Source organism: Sarcophilus harrisii, chromosome 3 (assembly GCF_902635505.1).
Source record: "Sarcophilus harrisii chromosome 3, mSarHar1.11, whole genome shotgun sequence".
Lineage (NCBI taxonomy): Eukaryota > Metazoa > Chordata > Mammalia > Dasyuromorphia > Dasyuridae > Sarcophilus > Sarcophilus harrisii.
The window spans coordinates 528,490,747-528,506,953 of record NC_045428.1 but is presented as its reverse complement, the minus strand read 5'-3'; the positions used below and the strand labels follow the sequence as shown (position 1 = coordinate 528,506,953).

The following is a 16,207-nucleotide window of genomic DNA, read 5'->3' as shown; positions in this document are numbered from 1 at the left end:
GATTTACCTGGTACTGATGATGTCTTCTTAAATTATCAGCTGTCCGCCTCTGAAAAGGAAAGAGACATTTGTAAAATTTGTAAATTTTACAATTTGTACAAATTGTAAAATTTATAAAAATTATTTTACAAGAATTATAAGAGGACTGAGAAATAATAAATAGTAAGAGAATATAATCATCAATATAGAAAATAAAATATAAATTGAAAGTTACAATAGTGGCAAAATCTTGTCAGAACCATAGAAAATTAAAATAAGCATTGCTTGTCTAACAAATGTTAATGGATAAATAATCATAGGTGAAAGAAAGCAGCAAATATTTATTTTTTGTGTTCACAAAAAACAAAAAAGGAAGCCAGAGGCTAGAAAAAAAAGTAGAGTAGGAAACAAAGATGAATAAGGATAGATCTTAAAAAAATATAATTTAACTATGTCAACATATGAAGATACTTGTTAATATCCCCTTAAGATTCTAAAGGAATTGGGTAATACCTATAATGATATAGGAAGGAAATTCTACCTAAAGACTAAGATAAGCCTATTACCATTGCTATACTTAGAGAAAAAAAAAGTGACATTTTGGTAATACAATAAAAAATAAATAAAAACAGAACAATACTCCTTTCAGATATTCTGACTATACATTTATAACTAAGCAATAATCACTTGTTTTCCTAATAAGACAAAGGATTTTTGATTTTTACCCAGTTTTGTTTTTTAATTATTCCCCATAATAGTCACATGAAAGCAGGTAAAATAACATTCTATTAAGGAATAAGTTAATGACTAAGTATACAAACGATGCATATTTTATCTGGAGTGGGAATGGATGGATATGATTCTCTATCAGCCATGAAAAATGTATTTGTGATTCAGGATGATTAGTATAATTCTAAGGAACAGATGGGACAGGATCTGGTTTGCTAAGTGCATATGAGTGAAAGCCACTGATTATTTTGAACACCATTCAATTTCTCATGAAATTTGTTGATTTTTAAATGTGATAAGAATATTTAAAACTCAAAGGAGTCTGAAAATAGAATTTTAAAGATGATAAGTTCTATAAGATGTGCAATCAGAATCAATTTGATCAAATTGAATATGCAATGTTTAAAAATTAGCCACCAGATGGAGTTATTGGTCTCTTACTGAGACAGCCCCAAATCAATTCAAGATAATTAGTAATGGCATACACATGATACTTGGTGTAAATAGGAAAAAGACTTGATCCTTCCAGTTTTACCTAAATCAATTTAAATTTAAAGAAATAAAATAACTTCAATTTTATACCAGGTTCTTTAACAACATTCTTGCAAATAAGATTTATCTAATTAATAGGCATTTGTATTATGATAACTATTAAGGATACAAAGAAACACAAAAACCATCTCTGGCTTCAAGGAGTTTATACACCAATGAGAAGAAAAGATGCATGTGTTTACGTACATGTACAGATACACAAGAGAGCAACACAAACATAAAGAGGTATATGTGGATATGGATATGTATGTGCATATATATATAGACAAGATATGCAAATACACATATGCATTCATATATATGAGTACATATATCTTATCTACATATAAATGTATATATGTTTACATATATTTACAGGTCCATTTAAGATAATTTTATATATATAATATGTATGTATATACACACATATGTATGTGTATATATGTGTGCATATGCACACACTATATATAGATATTTTATATATACATACATATATTATACATATATATAAACTATGTATCCATACATCTGCATATAGTAACATGTGCACAATATATGTGTTTACAATACATGTATGCATGTCTATATCTCATACATGTAGACATACATGATATTTATAGGCACATATAACATAATAAAATCTACTTAATTATACCCTTTAGTAGAAATGGTAAATTTAATTTAGAAATAAATTTATATTTATTTATAATGTAGACAAAATGTAGGATTAATAGTGATGTATTTTTGGTATAAAGACCCATTTAATGCTGGAGTTGGAAGGATCTTTAGAGGTCCCATAATTCAATCTCTTTGGCTTTGTAGATCCTATATGGCTGAAACAATGTATTCAAGGAAATACAGCATGTTAATAGTAAGGTAGAACAAGAACCTATACATCCCAATTCATAATCCAGTATTATTCAATCATGCAATAAACAAAGAAAAAATAGTACATCTGGAACATATAGTCCATATCCTTTACTTTCTAATCCCAATTCATCTTTAGTCAAAACCCAACTGCTTAGTTAAATTCAATGAGCATTCCACTCACTTGGATTAGATTAAGTAGACATATTTGATGGTGGTTCCTATAGAGGTCAATCAGTTCTCTTTTTAAAGACAGAATTTTTAAAAATGCATAGTGTAATAGGTACTTCTCATACTAAAATTTATCAATCAACATTGTTAATCAAATATTTATATTAAATTTGTTAAGCAGCATAATCCATTTTATAAGCAGCTTCTCTCTAGCCATACTACTAATAGCTAGCATTTATCTAACACTTTAATATTTGCAAAATACTTTACACATATCAAGTCATTTGAGTTCACAACAACTCTGCAAGTAGGTGCTATTATCATTTTGACAGATGAGGAAATTGAGACTGAAAGAGATTTAGTGACTTGCTCAGAATCACTATCCAATAAATGTCAGAGACTGAATGCCAACTCAAGTCTTTCTGACTTCAAGTCCAATGCTAAATATATTGTTCTATTTTACTGCCTCTTAAAACAGCAGCAACAACAAAACAAACAAACAAACAAACAAAACAAAACCCTGAGGAAATAGAATATCCTAAAGAAAAAGATATGTTAAGTGAGATTTAAGGAAATTTCTAAAAAGTGAAAGATTTACAGAGGATTTCTAATTATCCTGGAGGCAGTGCACAAGACCACCAAAGCTGTTGCCTAGAGTGCCAACCATTGAGTAAGGACTCCTTCTCAAACCTATCTCTTATTTTAAACAGATTGCATTTCTTGATTCTCTGCCATTCCTTCTCATTTTTATACTCCTTCCCCCACCCCACCATGGCTTCTCCATCCCTAGTCTGAACAGGAGTAGTTGGGAAAAGGTTATATTCTCTAGCCAAACACTGCTCTTGTCCCTAAGTAACAGGCCTTGTTGCAAAATGTCCTCGAGTTATTGCCAATGCCCTTTCCCTTCAACTATTCTGAAAAAAATTCCTAGCTATGGTTTTATTGTAACATAATGAAATGGGTGATTTACTACCATTTATGAGTAATGTTAACCGGGGAGGGATCATAAAAGTGGTTAAACTCTCAAACATATTATAAGAGCATTGTATTAACATTTCAAAATAGTACTTTAAATATTAAAGCAGATTTTAGTCACTTCTCATGAAAAGCCGTATTTGCAATGACATTTTAAAATGATTTCTCCCCTACCCTTGTAATTATTTATATTGGTTGTTAAAGCTATTTTCTTCTCCTTTATGTCAGAAAGGCCTGTTCAAGGCCATTTATAGGGAAATGTGAATGGTCAGTTTAGATTAAAATTTCATAATCTGTAATCCAGATATTGCTAAAGGGTCTGTGAATTTAGATGGAGAGAAAAAAAAGTGTTATATACCACTGTGTACTCAGCACATAGCTTAATGTTTTAATAATAATCATAATAACTGATTTACATAGCATTTTCTATGATCTAGACACTATGCTAAGTGTTTTACAAAGATTATCTAATTTATCCTCACAATGATTCTGGAAGATAAGCACTATTATTATCCCCATTTTAAGATGAGGAAACTGAGGAAAACAGAGGTTAAGGCAACACTTAATAAATGCTTCTTGAATGGCTGCCTAGGTGTCCTGTTAATTAAAGTACTGTATACAAAATGGTCCTGGAAATCTTATTTTTAAAGGGAAAAGACATTCACTCTGGTCTATGCTCTATGAATGTCAGTGACTTATTGTAGCTTCAGTCTCATTATCTGGGAGCAGAGAACAGGGGAATTTAAATTTCAGCACTAATGCCAAAAGGAACCTCTCAGTGGAAATAAGACTGCCCAGAAATGTGTGATGCTGTGATATAACCTAGAGCTTTAGATAAAAGCAGTAAGTCACTTTAGAATAGGTAGGACTCCACAGCTATGGACAGAGGGCTCCAGGGAATAGTTTGTGACATTTTCTCTTTCTCTCTATCTCTAGTTATCTCCAGGTCCACTATATAGAATGTTAGTCTTACTTCATGCAGCTGATACCCTGCAGTCAATTTTCAGGGTAGTTCTTTCCCATTTCCTTTCTAGTTTTGGTTTACTGCTGTTCTTAGGACCAATGGAGGCCTTAGGCTTTTTCATTCTTTCCTGCATTTCTCAAGGGAGGCCGCCTGAAATGTTCTGCTTTTCAAACGAAGCAATGAAAAAAAAAAAGAAAAGAAAGAAAAGAAAATATAATGGGGAAGTAGATGTTATAAAATGTTACAAAATTTTCCAGCTTGATTTTTTTTGCATATTATTTAGTAAAAACCTAGCTATTGCTTCATTGGATGGCTTTACAATTTAGTGAAATGACATCTAAAATGACCAAGCTTAGCATTATCAAGCTGAGTATTTAGGAGATTTTGCTTATGAAATACAGAATCTTTTCTCCAACCAAACAATTCATAAACTTTTGATGGAGAATAGACAATCTCTTAAATACCTTCCATGCATACTAGTCTATGATTTCATCTCTTGAAGACAGGACTTTTGAGGTGGGCACAGGAATGGTGTATAACGTACATAAAGACTCTGTGAATCAAAGAGTAGAGAGGTATAACAGAAGGATAATTTCCCTGAATTCTTCCCCCGTTTCCACCCAAATCTGACAATTAAAATTTGTGAAAATCATGAAGTAGAAAGGGTAATAAATTTGAATAAATCCTTATCAAACCTCCCTCCCTCTCTCTCTCTCTCTCTCTCTCTCTCTCTCTCTCTCTCTCTCTCTCTCTCTCTCTCTGTATGTATGTATTTGTCCACTCCTTTATTTATACATTTATTTATTTGTTTGCTTATTTGTGGACTTTGAATCTTCAACATTTAAGATAATGCATTGTGCAAAGTAGACTCGTAAGAAGAAAGAGTGACAAGTTCTTTGAATTCATTGGCATAACAGGTAAAGAAATTCTCTCCACAAAGGAGTCCTGAACTTTCATTGCCACTTATGAGCTTCCTGCTCACCACATTACACTAACTCTTTACTAATTCTATGTCTCAATAAATTTTCCTTAAATTGAATTTATTTGAAATGTAATGGCTATGCTCTGCACTCCTCTCTGCTCCCCATAGCTATAATGAATTAAGCATTTCCATTCACCATCTTCAGTCCCCTAGTAATGAAACAATGTACAGATCTCTGTGAGGTGGCTAGACAGATGTAGGTGTACTTCCTGAGGCCAAATAGCAAAGTGAACTCATTAGTTCCATGTGAAGATCAAACTCATACTCTGGGTTCTCCGTTGTCAAAGCTGTGTGTTAGATAGTACTGTTATAAAACAATAGAAATTCAAATATTATTTTGTATCCTAATCTAAAAAGTAGACAGATTGTGTTTTATGGCTAGTGACCTTTGGCCAAAAGCATTAATGTTGTGATGTGGTATGTTCTAATTAAAAATTCTCTCCCTCAAATAGAGCCTGTTCTTTAGGTTAATTGAAGTGTGAACACCTTATTATTTTGAACAAATAGACGCAAGCCTTTTCTAGGTTCTGTAAGGAAAGGGGGGAAAAAGCATATATAAAGTTGATGAACACTAACAAAGTCTTATTTCTCCCCTGCTTTCCTCCCCCTATGACCAAGATGAAAATACTTTATTCAGTTCGCCGAGAAAATGATTATTTAGAGTGGAAAAAATAGAAATAGAGAAAAAAGTGAATTATCATTAGCCACACATTATGACGTGTTTATTGCCCCTAGCTCTTTACAACAGGTGCTAATAACAATCTCCTTCAGTGGAGGAGTCCGTGATGGCTGGGTGGGAAACCATTCTGGATAATGGATTTCATTCAATAAAGGGCTTAAAGTTTACTGAATCTTTCTCCTTTAAAACATTCCAAGTCCCTTGGTTTCTAAAAAGAAGGCCAACTTCAAATTGCAAACAGGCAGATACAATTTCAACAGTGTCAGCTGTGACCCATAAATGAACAGATAAGCTTGACAATAATCATATTCTGGAGTACAGCCAAATTACCAATATTGAATTGTTGCCCATTATAGCTTAAACCCTTGGGTAAGCTTGTAAAGTGCCAGAGGAATGGCAGTTGGAAGTCAGGTCACTACAAATAGATTAGGTAAAGAAATGACTTCAGTTACCCTTGACTCTTTTCCTAGTCAAGTCAGGGGGAATATGGATTTATGGGGCCACCATAGTAGGTAGCTGGCAGATTAACTAGTAGTATAGAAATCAGTAACTATATAAATCTTGGAACCAAGACTTAGGGTCAGTAAGTATCTTAGACCAAATCCAAGAATTAGAAACATGGAAGGTACATTGGAAGGGACCTCAGAAGCATCTAATCCCATCCATACTTGAACAGTGAGACCCTCCACAATATGCTTGATAAATGTATGTCTAACTTTTAAGTAAAGACTGCCAGTGAAGGAGAACTCACTACTTTCTGAGGCAATAAATTTTGCTCTGATTATTTCAGGAGTGGAGAGGGGAACTTTACACTGTCACTACTCTGTAGAAATAGTGATTTCTCCGCTTACCTCTACAAAAATAGCATGAGATACATAAAGTACATTGCTAAAATTTAAAGCATTCACTTTGAACAGCATTTCACTATTCTATTAATATAGTGAACCTGTCCAAAAAGGTAATAAATTTAGCCAGGTAGGACCTGAAATACTGGATTAAAATACAACTTTTGGAATCAAAAAATCATTTGAATTATGTACTTTTCCCCCTTCACATCAGATTGGAGAGACTTGGAAAAGACAACAGAAAAATGTTGTTATTTAATAACAAATAACAAAGTTATGCCTCATTTTGAGCATCTTTAAAATAAAGGAGTTACCTAAAACATCAAAGAGAGAAAATGACCGATAAAATAGATAGATAGATAGATAGTAATAGAAATGTCTTATACACTAAGGGTGGTACCCATAAATTGGGGAATAGCTGAACAAATGATGATTTAAGAATGCAATCCAAATTATGTTATTTGAATACTAAATAATTATAGGGATGGTTTCAATGAAACTTGGGAAGACTTATATGAAGTGATGCAGGATGAAGTGAGAACAAATGGGAAAATGTCTTACACTAACAACACAGCTAAAGCAAATAAATTTGAAAGCTTTCAGATGTTCATCAATCTATGACTAGCCTTAGTTCCAGAGAAATGAGGAAACAGCATATTGCATATCTCTCAGCCAAGAGGCAGGTGAGGGACTAAGAGTACAAAATGAGCCATATCATTTAGACATGGACTGCAAAAACTAATTTTTCTTGACTATACATATTAGTTACAAAGTTTGTCTTTATTTTTTTTTCAGTGTGGGGGGACTTTAAGGGAAAAAAAATATTGATAAAATAAAATCTGGCCTTGATGTCCAGTCAATCCTAAATCTATGACACCATGAACTTGGAAAAGACTGAGGGTGATAAAAATTTTCATGAAGATATCTGAAAGTTCTTAGAGAAATTTCAGAGAAGGATAACTCTGCTTATGTTGTTTCTTTTATGTGGGACTCGGGAGACTTCCTAGAGAGAGGTAAAAAGAAATGTGATTAGTATTTGGTGAAGATAAGGCAAGAGTTGAGGGTTAGGGAACAACAAGAAATCCAAATTTGTCAGCTGACTTGGTATGCTTTTATTTAATTTCAAATGAATTCATAAAATACCAGAAGTATACAAACTTCTTTTCCAAATAAAATATCAATAATTTTGAACTATGATAGAATATTGAGGACCTACAGTGTTTGTAGCTAGTATCTAATCTTAGTTTCAAGACTTATTGACACAACCCACCTTTTCTGCTTAGTGTGTTAAAGTATTAACACTTTAATTATAATTAATTATATATTATATATATAATATATAAAAATATAATAATATATAATAAAATAATAATAATAAAAATTAAAAATAATAAAAATAATAATTAACAAAATAAGTATATTTTGTCCTAGAATATCCCAGTGACTCCCTGATCTATTAGTGGGAAAACTAAAATTTTTTGAACCTAGGCATAATTTACTCTTATTACAACTGCCCCAGCATTCTAGTTTGTTCAATACCTTTTTGGATCTCAACCACATTCTTACAGTTTGGAGTTTTTGCAAATCTGATAATCATAATAGGCAATCCTGAAAATCTCTATGAATAAAACTGTAAGTTAAAAAAAATCTGTGAAAAGTAAAATATTTTAATATTATCAGTCTTTAACATCTTATCAGAAATGTATCATTAGCATTTTTTCAGAATTTGGTTAAACAAATCACAAAAGAGCTCCACAAAGTGCCAACCCGGGAAGAAGGATCACATTTTAGAATGCTAGGAATTAAGGGGGTAGCACTAGATCCTAAGAAATGAGAATAGAAGAGCCAGATGGAAGAGAAAGGAAAAAAGGGAAGGTGGAAGGTCTCCTTGTTGCTTCAATCAATATTCCTTTTTACAGTTTTGCCCAGGACTAACCTCACAATGCTAGAACCCGATAATCAATTGTAAATTTTTTTAAAATTATCTTTAAGAACAAGTAAAATGCTGATCATATCTATAATCCTGTATATATTATTATATGCACTACTTCTTGCCTTCACTAACATGTATAATTGTAAGTTGATTATATTTCCCTTTGTTGTTTTCAGATTGCCTTCCTTTCCTTATTAATTTTTTATCTCCTTTAACTTCTTATTCAACAATGTGTTTTCTTGTTCAACTTGCATTTCTCTCTTTTCTTTTCAACCTTAAAAAAAAAACTTTTTCATAGTTAAGGAATGATAAAATAACTATACAACTGAAGTTACTTTTCCTGTAGATTAATGCAATTTGCTGATGAGGAGAATTGCAAAGTCCAGATGCACTCAAATCTGACCTTGGAAGATAACATAGAATAAATTCATATTTATTTAGCAGCCTCCACCTTTACAATGCTATCATAATGGAGGGAAATGGAAATTGGCCAGAGTTTCTCAAGAGACCTCTCCTCACTATGGGATGCCCATTCAAATTCACCTATCAAATTAATGTTACCAACTAAGTGGTTGAAAAATTAATGAGCTTATAAAAATATCATGACAGCATTGATGTATAGAGATCTAGGTTGAAAATGATAATTTGCTATGCCAAAAGAAAGTCTAACCATGAGTCTATAAAACAACTACAGAGAAAAAATTTAAAAAAAAATCTCAAAAACTACTTCCCAAAACTAATTTATATTAATCTTGCATGTGTGAATTTTTTAAAATTGTGATCAAAGGGTTGTATAGATATTGTTACATTCATCATACTTAGAAACCTGATATAGGGGAAATTAGCACGTAGATGAGATTATACCTTTTTCATAAAAAAGGTATATGAGACACAAGGAAACAAGATGACCTCCAAAAGAAGTTGGGGTAACTAATTTATAAATGTAGGTCTCTGAATTCCTTGTGGCAATTCCTAGAAATTCATATGAAAGGGCATTTAAATGCCACAGGGGATAATAGAGTGCCAGGCTCAGAGTCAGGAAGACTTTTCCTGAGTTCAAATATAGACTCAGAAGTTAATTAACTTTATCATCCTGAGCATTTTACTTAACTCTTCTTTTCTCAGTTCCCTCATTTATAAAATGATTTTTTAGAAGGAAATAGCATACCACCTTGGATCTTTGCCAAGACTCCCAGACATGCCTTAATGAATGAAAATCTCCCCCCGCTTTCCTTCTCTCCCTTCCTCCCTCCTTCCTCCTTCTCTCTTTTTCCCTCCCTCTTTCTCTTCTCTCTGTCTCTGAACACACACACATACACGCACACAAGCACACACACACGTTACTGTGATCTATGCTGAAGAATGTTTAAAATCAAAACAGTTCCTGCTGTCAAGGGGCTTACATCTATCTATGTTATACAACATGGACAAAATTCAATTCAAAGTATAAACAAGGCATTCACTGACTCTTTTAGTATCTCAAGAAAGGTTTTATGAAGGAAATACCACATGCATTGCTCTTTAAAGGAAGCTGGGAATTCTAAGAGGGGGAGGTGAGTTAAAACTGTACAGAAGTAGAGGGATGAGGAAGGGAATGGCATGCATGAGGAACCAACTAGGCCAGTTTATTTATGAGTAAAAGAGAGTAATGAGTTTGACAACAGAGCTGTAGCCAAACTGTGGAAGATTCTAAATGACAAAGAGAGGTTGAATATTGAAAAACCTCAAGAGAGTCTGGAAGATGGTGAATGTGTTGGTCATCATCTGGATGTTTGATTGAGGCCTCAAGATCATGCCATGGGAGGATCATCAGAAAAATCCTGGCAACACTTAGCCAAGAGAAAACTTAATGAGGGTGAGAGGGGTTGGGTCATGAAAGCTGTTTTTAAGTAATTGAAAGGATTAGACATGGTCTACTTGGCTTTAGAGGGCAGAAATAGAAACAGTGATTGTACATTGTAGAAAAGCAAATTTAGCCTTTGCATAAGGAAAACTTCCTAATGATTAGAGCTATTCAAAAATAGAATAGGTTGATTTAGGAGATTGTGGGTTACCCTTCCACTGGAGTTCTCAAAGCAAATGTTTGATGGTTTCCTATTGGGTTTGATATAGAGGAAAGTTTTGTTCAGATACAGAATGGAATAGATGGTCCCTTCTAATGCTCTATTATTCTATCACATTTTTATAAACATTCAATTCTCCATCTATCTAATTACCTTAAATACAGTTTAGTAGCTGCATCCTCATTTATTATGTATCTAATGTGGTTCAATGCAAATGCTGTAATTTGGCAAAACTTCTGGGCAATCGAAAATTCTGTTATATTGCTGCTGGCAATAAGAACAATGCACTTAGATCACAGTGGTGGGTATCACCTGGAAAACCACATATTATCATGGTATCTGTTATCAGTGTTTGAGTAATATACATTATTACAAGTGAGTGGGAGCATGCTAGAAGTATTTATTGAGGCAATGGGAATGCTTAGTGGGCTTGCCATCCATAAAAACAAAGCAGGTTCATTTGGTGTTTTAAAGCAAGAAAAGAGATTCTTATACACACAACTGAAAGACATGAAGGAATGACATTACATTCTGTATTCTTACCCCTATTGTTCCAAAACTTTCTGGTTTTCGTCTCATTTTTTTCTTGCACAGATGTGTCCAAATCCATTTAAGAAGGTACCAGAGAGACTTGGGACTCGGGATGACATTGAAGGGAGTAGGCAGGGTACCCCCTTCTTCAAAATAACTCATCCATAATTTTGTCCGAGCAAATTTCCATTCAATATCTGCATGATCCTAAAGAAAAGAACATGACAATGTCTGACTGGTCTCTTAATTGCCAGAACAAGGTTTGCACCATATTTCATAGTCACTAATTACAATTGATGGTGTTTTCACTCTAATCTTCATTGTCCCTCTCTCTCTTCACCAGAGGAAGTCATGATTCTTCTTGAGAACAACATTATGCTTTTGTGAGTCTGAGTTTAAAAAAATACAGCTAAAGAAATATTTTTTTCTTTCCTTTAGTGAAATAGAGATATCTATTATTCAGTATTAAATGATTGACAGTGATAAGGTATCAAATGAAAAAAAGCAGTTGCATTACCATTCAATGGAGAGATAATTTGCATCAAATTTAGATAGCTTTGGGGTGATACTTAGGGAAATTATATGTGATACATTATATCTATGGATCTATGTACAACATGATTATTATTCTTTATAGAAATAAAACCTATAACTGTTACATTTTGCATTATGATCAATTCTCTAATTTTAGAGAGATTTCAGTATACTAAGAAGGTTATAGTTCTTTTTTGATTCAAGGCTTCTCTAAGAGATATTTAACAAAGCCCTGGCCAATTATTCCTGAAAAAGATCATGTCCAGAAGCTGTACTGGAGCACATGGGCCTGAGACTTTGGTCTTCCTTAAATATTGTACATACAGCTTTTTGATTAACATCAGACTTCCCATAGCCAAAGGCTTATGCTTTCAGTTGCCTCGTCTTTTACCCTAGGTAGAATAAATCTGAATTAAGCTGACATTTTAAAAGGAGCAAAATGATTAGAGCATATTGAAAAATTAAAGTACTAGTCATTTTTATTGTTGTTTGGTGACTTCAGTTATGTCAAACTTTTTGTGACCCCATTTGGATATATTTTGGCAAAGATACTGGAGTAATTTGCCATTTCCTTCTCCAGTTCATTTTATAAATAAAGAAATTAAGGAAAACAGGGTTAAATGACCCACCATCACACAGCCAGTGAGTATCTGCAGTCACATTTGAACTCAGAAACATGAGTCCTCCTGACTCCAGATCCTGTGCTCTATCAGCTATATCATCTAGCTACTCAGTACCAGGCAGATTTTTATTTTGATAAGTGTTGGATTTTGTGAATATAATGGCATAATGAGCTTCCAGTGAGGAAAGTCCTAATACCATCAAACTTCAACACTTGCTCTATAAGTTATAATTTTGAGAGTTGTTTGAGGCACATAGGGTTTAAGTAACTTGTTCAGAGTCAGCATATATCTGAGATAGAATTTAAATCTGTCTTCCTAACTTTGAGATGAGTTCTTTATCTACTTTGTCATGCTGTACCTTTACAAAATTTATTCCAGAGACTCATTCACATAATTTGTTATCATTGAATTTAATATAATATTCAGTTTTTAGACTCTAAGATAAGACTATATTTCATTGTCACAATGATGTTCCTCCCAAAGATATTATGATTTATTGATGAAAGTAATCTATTATATTACGGTCATCTAATTAAATAATAATGCAGAAATCAGGTTCGTTTATTTTCCTTGAAAAATAATGATGATCATTGCCACAATAAACCAATTTCTGTAATGGGAGGATTGAGCAGTTAGGACTAGATACTAAGATCATTCTCAGATTTGTCCTTCTTGATGATTATACAGAACATGTGCAATTGTTCCTGTCTAATTCCCATCCAACATGTGGATACTTGGAGTTCAGGTTTCCTCAACTGTTCATCTGATGCCTGCCAGAACACTTTGACTTTTCTCTTTTGTATTTATTCTTTCCTGATTTGAGATGAACAATGTGGGAATCTCCAGATAACCAATGACAATTGGAGATCCAGAGAAGCCATCAAAGATGCCTCTCATCATCAAATAGATTTGGTATCAAAATCTGCTAGAGTTAATGATCAATAGTAGAAGAAACATTTGCAACAAAAGAAAAATCTCATGAGAAAGTCAGGAGTTTTGGAGATCATCTTCCCACATGATAGGTGAATGTGCTATCCGTTAACCCTAGAAAGGAACTGAACTTGGAGAAATACACATAAATCATAAAGACTTCATAAAGAATAATAAGGACTTTGGAACGAGAATTTAGGTTCTATACCTTGGTTACTTGTTTAGATTGAAATAAGGCAGGAAAAACCAGGAAGCATTGACTATATTTTACATAATCCACCAAGAAAAATAAATCTTAACATGGTTTATGGATTAGGCTAACTAACACTCTATTACACTTCTTAAACAACAAAAACAGCAAAAAACCAAAGCAGCTTTATATATTTTGATCAAATCTAGATAATATTTAGAATAACCAGAGATCTGTAAATGTGGAGAAGATCTGCAACAATTATTAAGATGGCGCCTCATTGAGATGTGTACAGATAATTAGAATTACATAATCAATAACTTCAAATTTCAACTTCAAACTAACAACAAACTTCAAACTGTTATTTCTGTCCCTTGGGTTAGTAGCAAGGCATGATTTTAATAAGGCTCATGGGAAGTGAGGACATTATTTTGCTTGTCTTCTAATTACCTTCTTTTACAGTCCTTAATTAAGGAATATGATAGTGGCTACAAGAAGGTAAAAGGAATAAGTAAAAAAAAAAGGGGGAGTGGTGGTGGTAAGATGGAGGTGATGGCAAGCTTCCTGGTTGTTTACATCTTCTCTTTTTATGTCAGTTCTTCTCTCTATCATATTGTGTTTCTCTCTGAAAATCCTTACTAGGAGGTAAGTAGGTGTGAGGAAAGAAAAAAGTGATTATTTCTGAATTTATTGTCTAATTTCTGAGTTAAGATAGAGGCAGAAACATGTGTTTGTGAGTATACTGAATTGTTATCATGGTGGAAAATTCTGTAAGTTCTAAACTCTAATTTCAGTCGTAATAGTAGTAGTTGGAAGAATATTAATAGCTATAACTTATAAAGCAATTTAAGTTTTGTAAAATGCTTTGCATATATTCTCATGATTCCCTATTTCCAGGATCTTCTCTTCCTCTAAGGAATGGCATTTCAGCTTGGAAAAGGATTTGCTCATTATTCTTTTTTTTTAAATTTTCTTTCTTTCTTTCTTTCTTTTAATAATTATAACTTTTTATTGACAGAACCCATGCCAGGGTAATTTTTTACAACATTATCCCTTGCATTCACTTCTGTTCTGATTTTCCCCCTCTTTCCCTCCACCCCCTCCCCAAGATGGCAAGCAGTCCTATACATGTTAAATATGTCACAGTATATCCTAGATACAATATATGTGTGCAGAACTGAACAGTTCTCTTGTTGCACAGGATACTCATTATTCTTTAAGACTTTCCCTCAGCATCAGGACAAATTTTATGTTACTATTGTCTAATTTTACTTTCTGTATAGAGTAATTTTGGAGCTTGCTTGATCAACATATTTTTAGCAGGTGGGATGGCTTCTCTGCATAAACTGTAACAATGAAGGGAATTCTAAGCCTCTTCCTTTTCCCCCTTCTGACAAACAGAACTTAGATTTTGGAAATATAAGCTACCTAGAGGAACATGATAGAATTATTTAGATCATCGATATAATAAGGTATTATCCAGTCTCCAAATTATTCAGGAAAGATAGTATTCTGAAAAATCTTTAATATCAGAAGTAAGTGTATGATACTACCACTCTCTTGGAGGCATTAGGTCTAGGAATCAATTCCTAGATCAGATTTTTTTTCAGAATTTCATCTATGATAGATAGATTGTGGAAACCATTTTGTCTTCCCAAATACAATTCAGAATTGACTTTTTTGTTCAAATAATTTTGGCACCAGTATACAGGTAAAAGAATGGGAACAACATTGACATTCCATTCAAATTATGTACATAAGACAATTTGGCAACTTATGAATTAGATATTCAGAGTTCATTGTATATGTGAAATACTGCTTTATAAGATAAAATATATATGGAACAGAAGGACTTAATTGCTTTCTTTTTCTACTGAGATCTCTTGTTCACATGTAAACATTAATTTAGGAGAAATAAATCTTACTTATCCATGCTATACAGAACTTGCAAATCTTTCTTTAAGTGCTATAACCTTGAAATTGTAGGTTATGTCTGCTCCCCCTTTCTATATCTTCTTTATTAGAATTTAATCTCTTTGAGAGCAAGAAATCTTTTTATTTTGTATTTGTAACTCCAGTTTTTGGTGCATGGTAGGCATTTAAATTATTTTGATTCATTCATATAAAAGAGAAAAAGAAAAGAAGATGTAGATTGATGAATTCTTTAACAGAAAGAAAAATAAAAACTGAATGAAGTAAAAAGAAAAAAAAATTAGACTTGTTTTCATAAAATTCTATTATTTCACTTTGTCTTCTTAAACTTGTCATTCCTGAAAGTTATTTCCCAAAATCTTTCATGGAACAAGGAAATACTCAAAAAGGAGAACATTTCAGGCAATATTAAATTTAAAGAAAAAAGAATTTAACTTACCGCAATGAGTTGGTAAGAATTATTCATCATAGCTATAAGCATGTTGAGTAGTACAACAAGAGAGATGACATTGTATGTTCCAAACATGGTAGCCCCCACAAATTCTGTAAATTCATGCTGTGCTTTGACATTGGTCACATACAGATTAATGAGCCCAAATATGGACCAAAATAGAGACTGAAGTGTCTCAAATAACCTACGAAAGGTAAAAAGAAGCATTAAGAATTATTAATTAGAACGTCTTAAGAATAATATAAAATACATATTTTCTTTCTTTCTCTTCCTCCCCCTTCCATATGTGTGTGTATAT

General features: G+C 32.8%; 1 protein-coding gene across 1 annotated transcript in view; it reads right to left on the bottom strand.

Moving 5' to 3' along the window:
- Positions 1 to 16,207, bottom strand: part of TRPC4 (transient receptor potential cation channel subfamily C member 4) — a 269,623-nt gene that overhangs the window by 4,528 nt on the left and 248,888 nt on the right. Inside the window, exons 7-9 of the mRNA XM_031961977.1 lie at positions 15,898 to 16,093; positions 11,262 to 11,456; positions 8 to 49 (exon numbers count right to left, since the gene is read on the bottom strand). Of these exons, the coding sequence (XP_031817837.1) occupies positions 8 to 49; positions 11,262 to 11,456; positions 15,898 to 16,093 (433 nt within the window). The remainder of the gene's footprint in view (positions 1 to 7; positions 50 to 11,261; positions 11,457 to 15,897; positions 16,094 to 16,207) is intronic.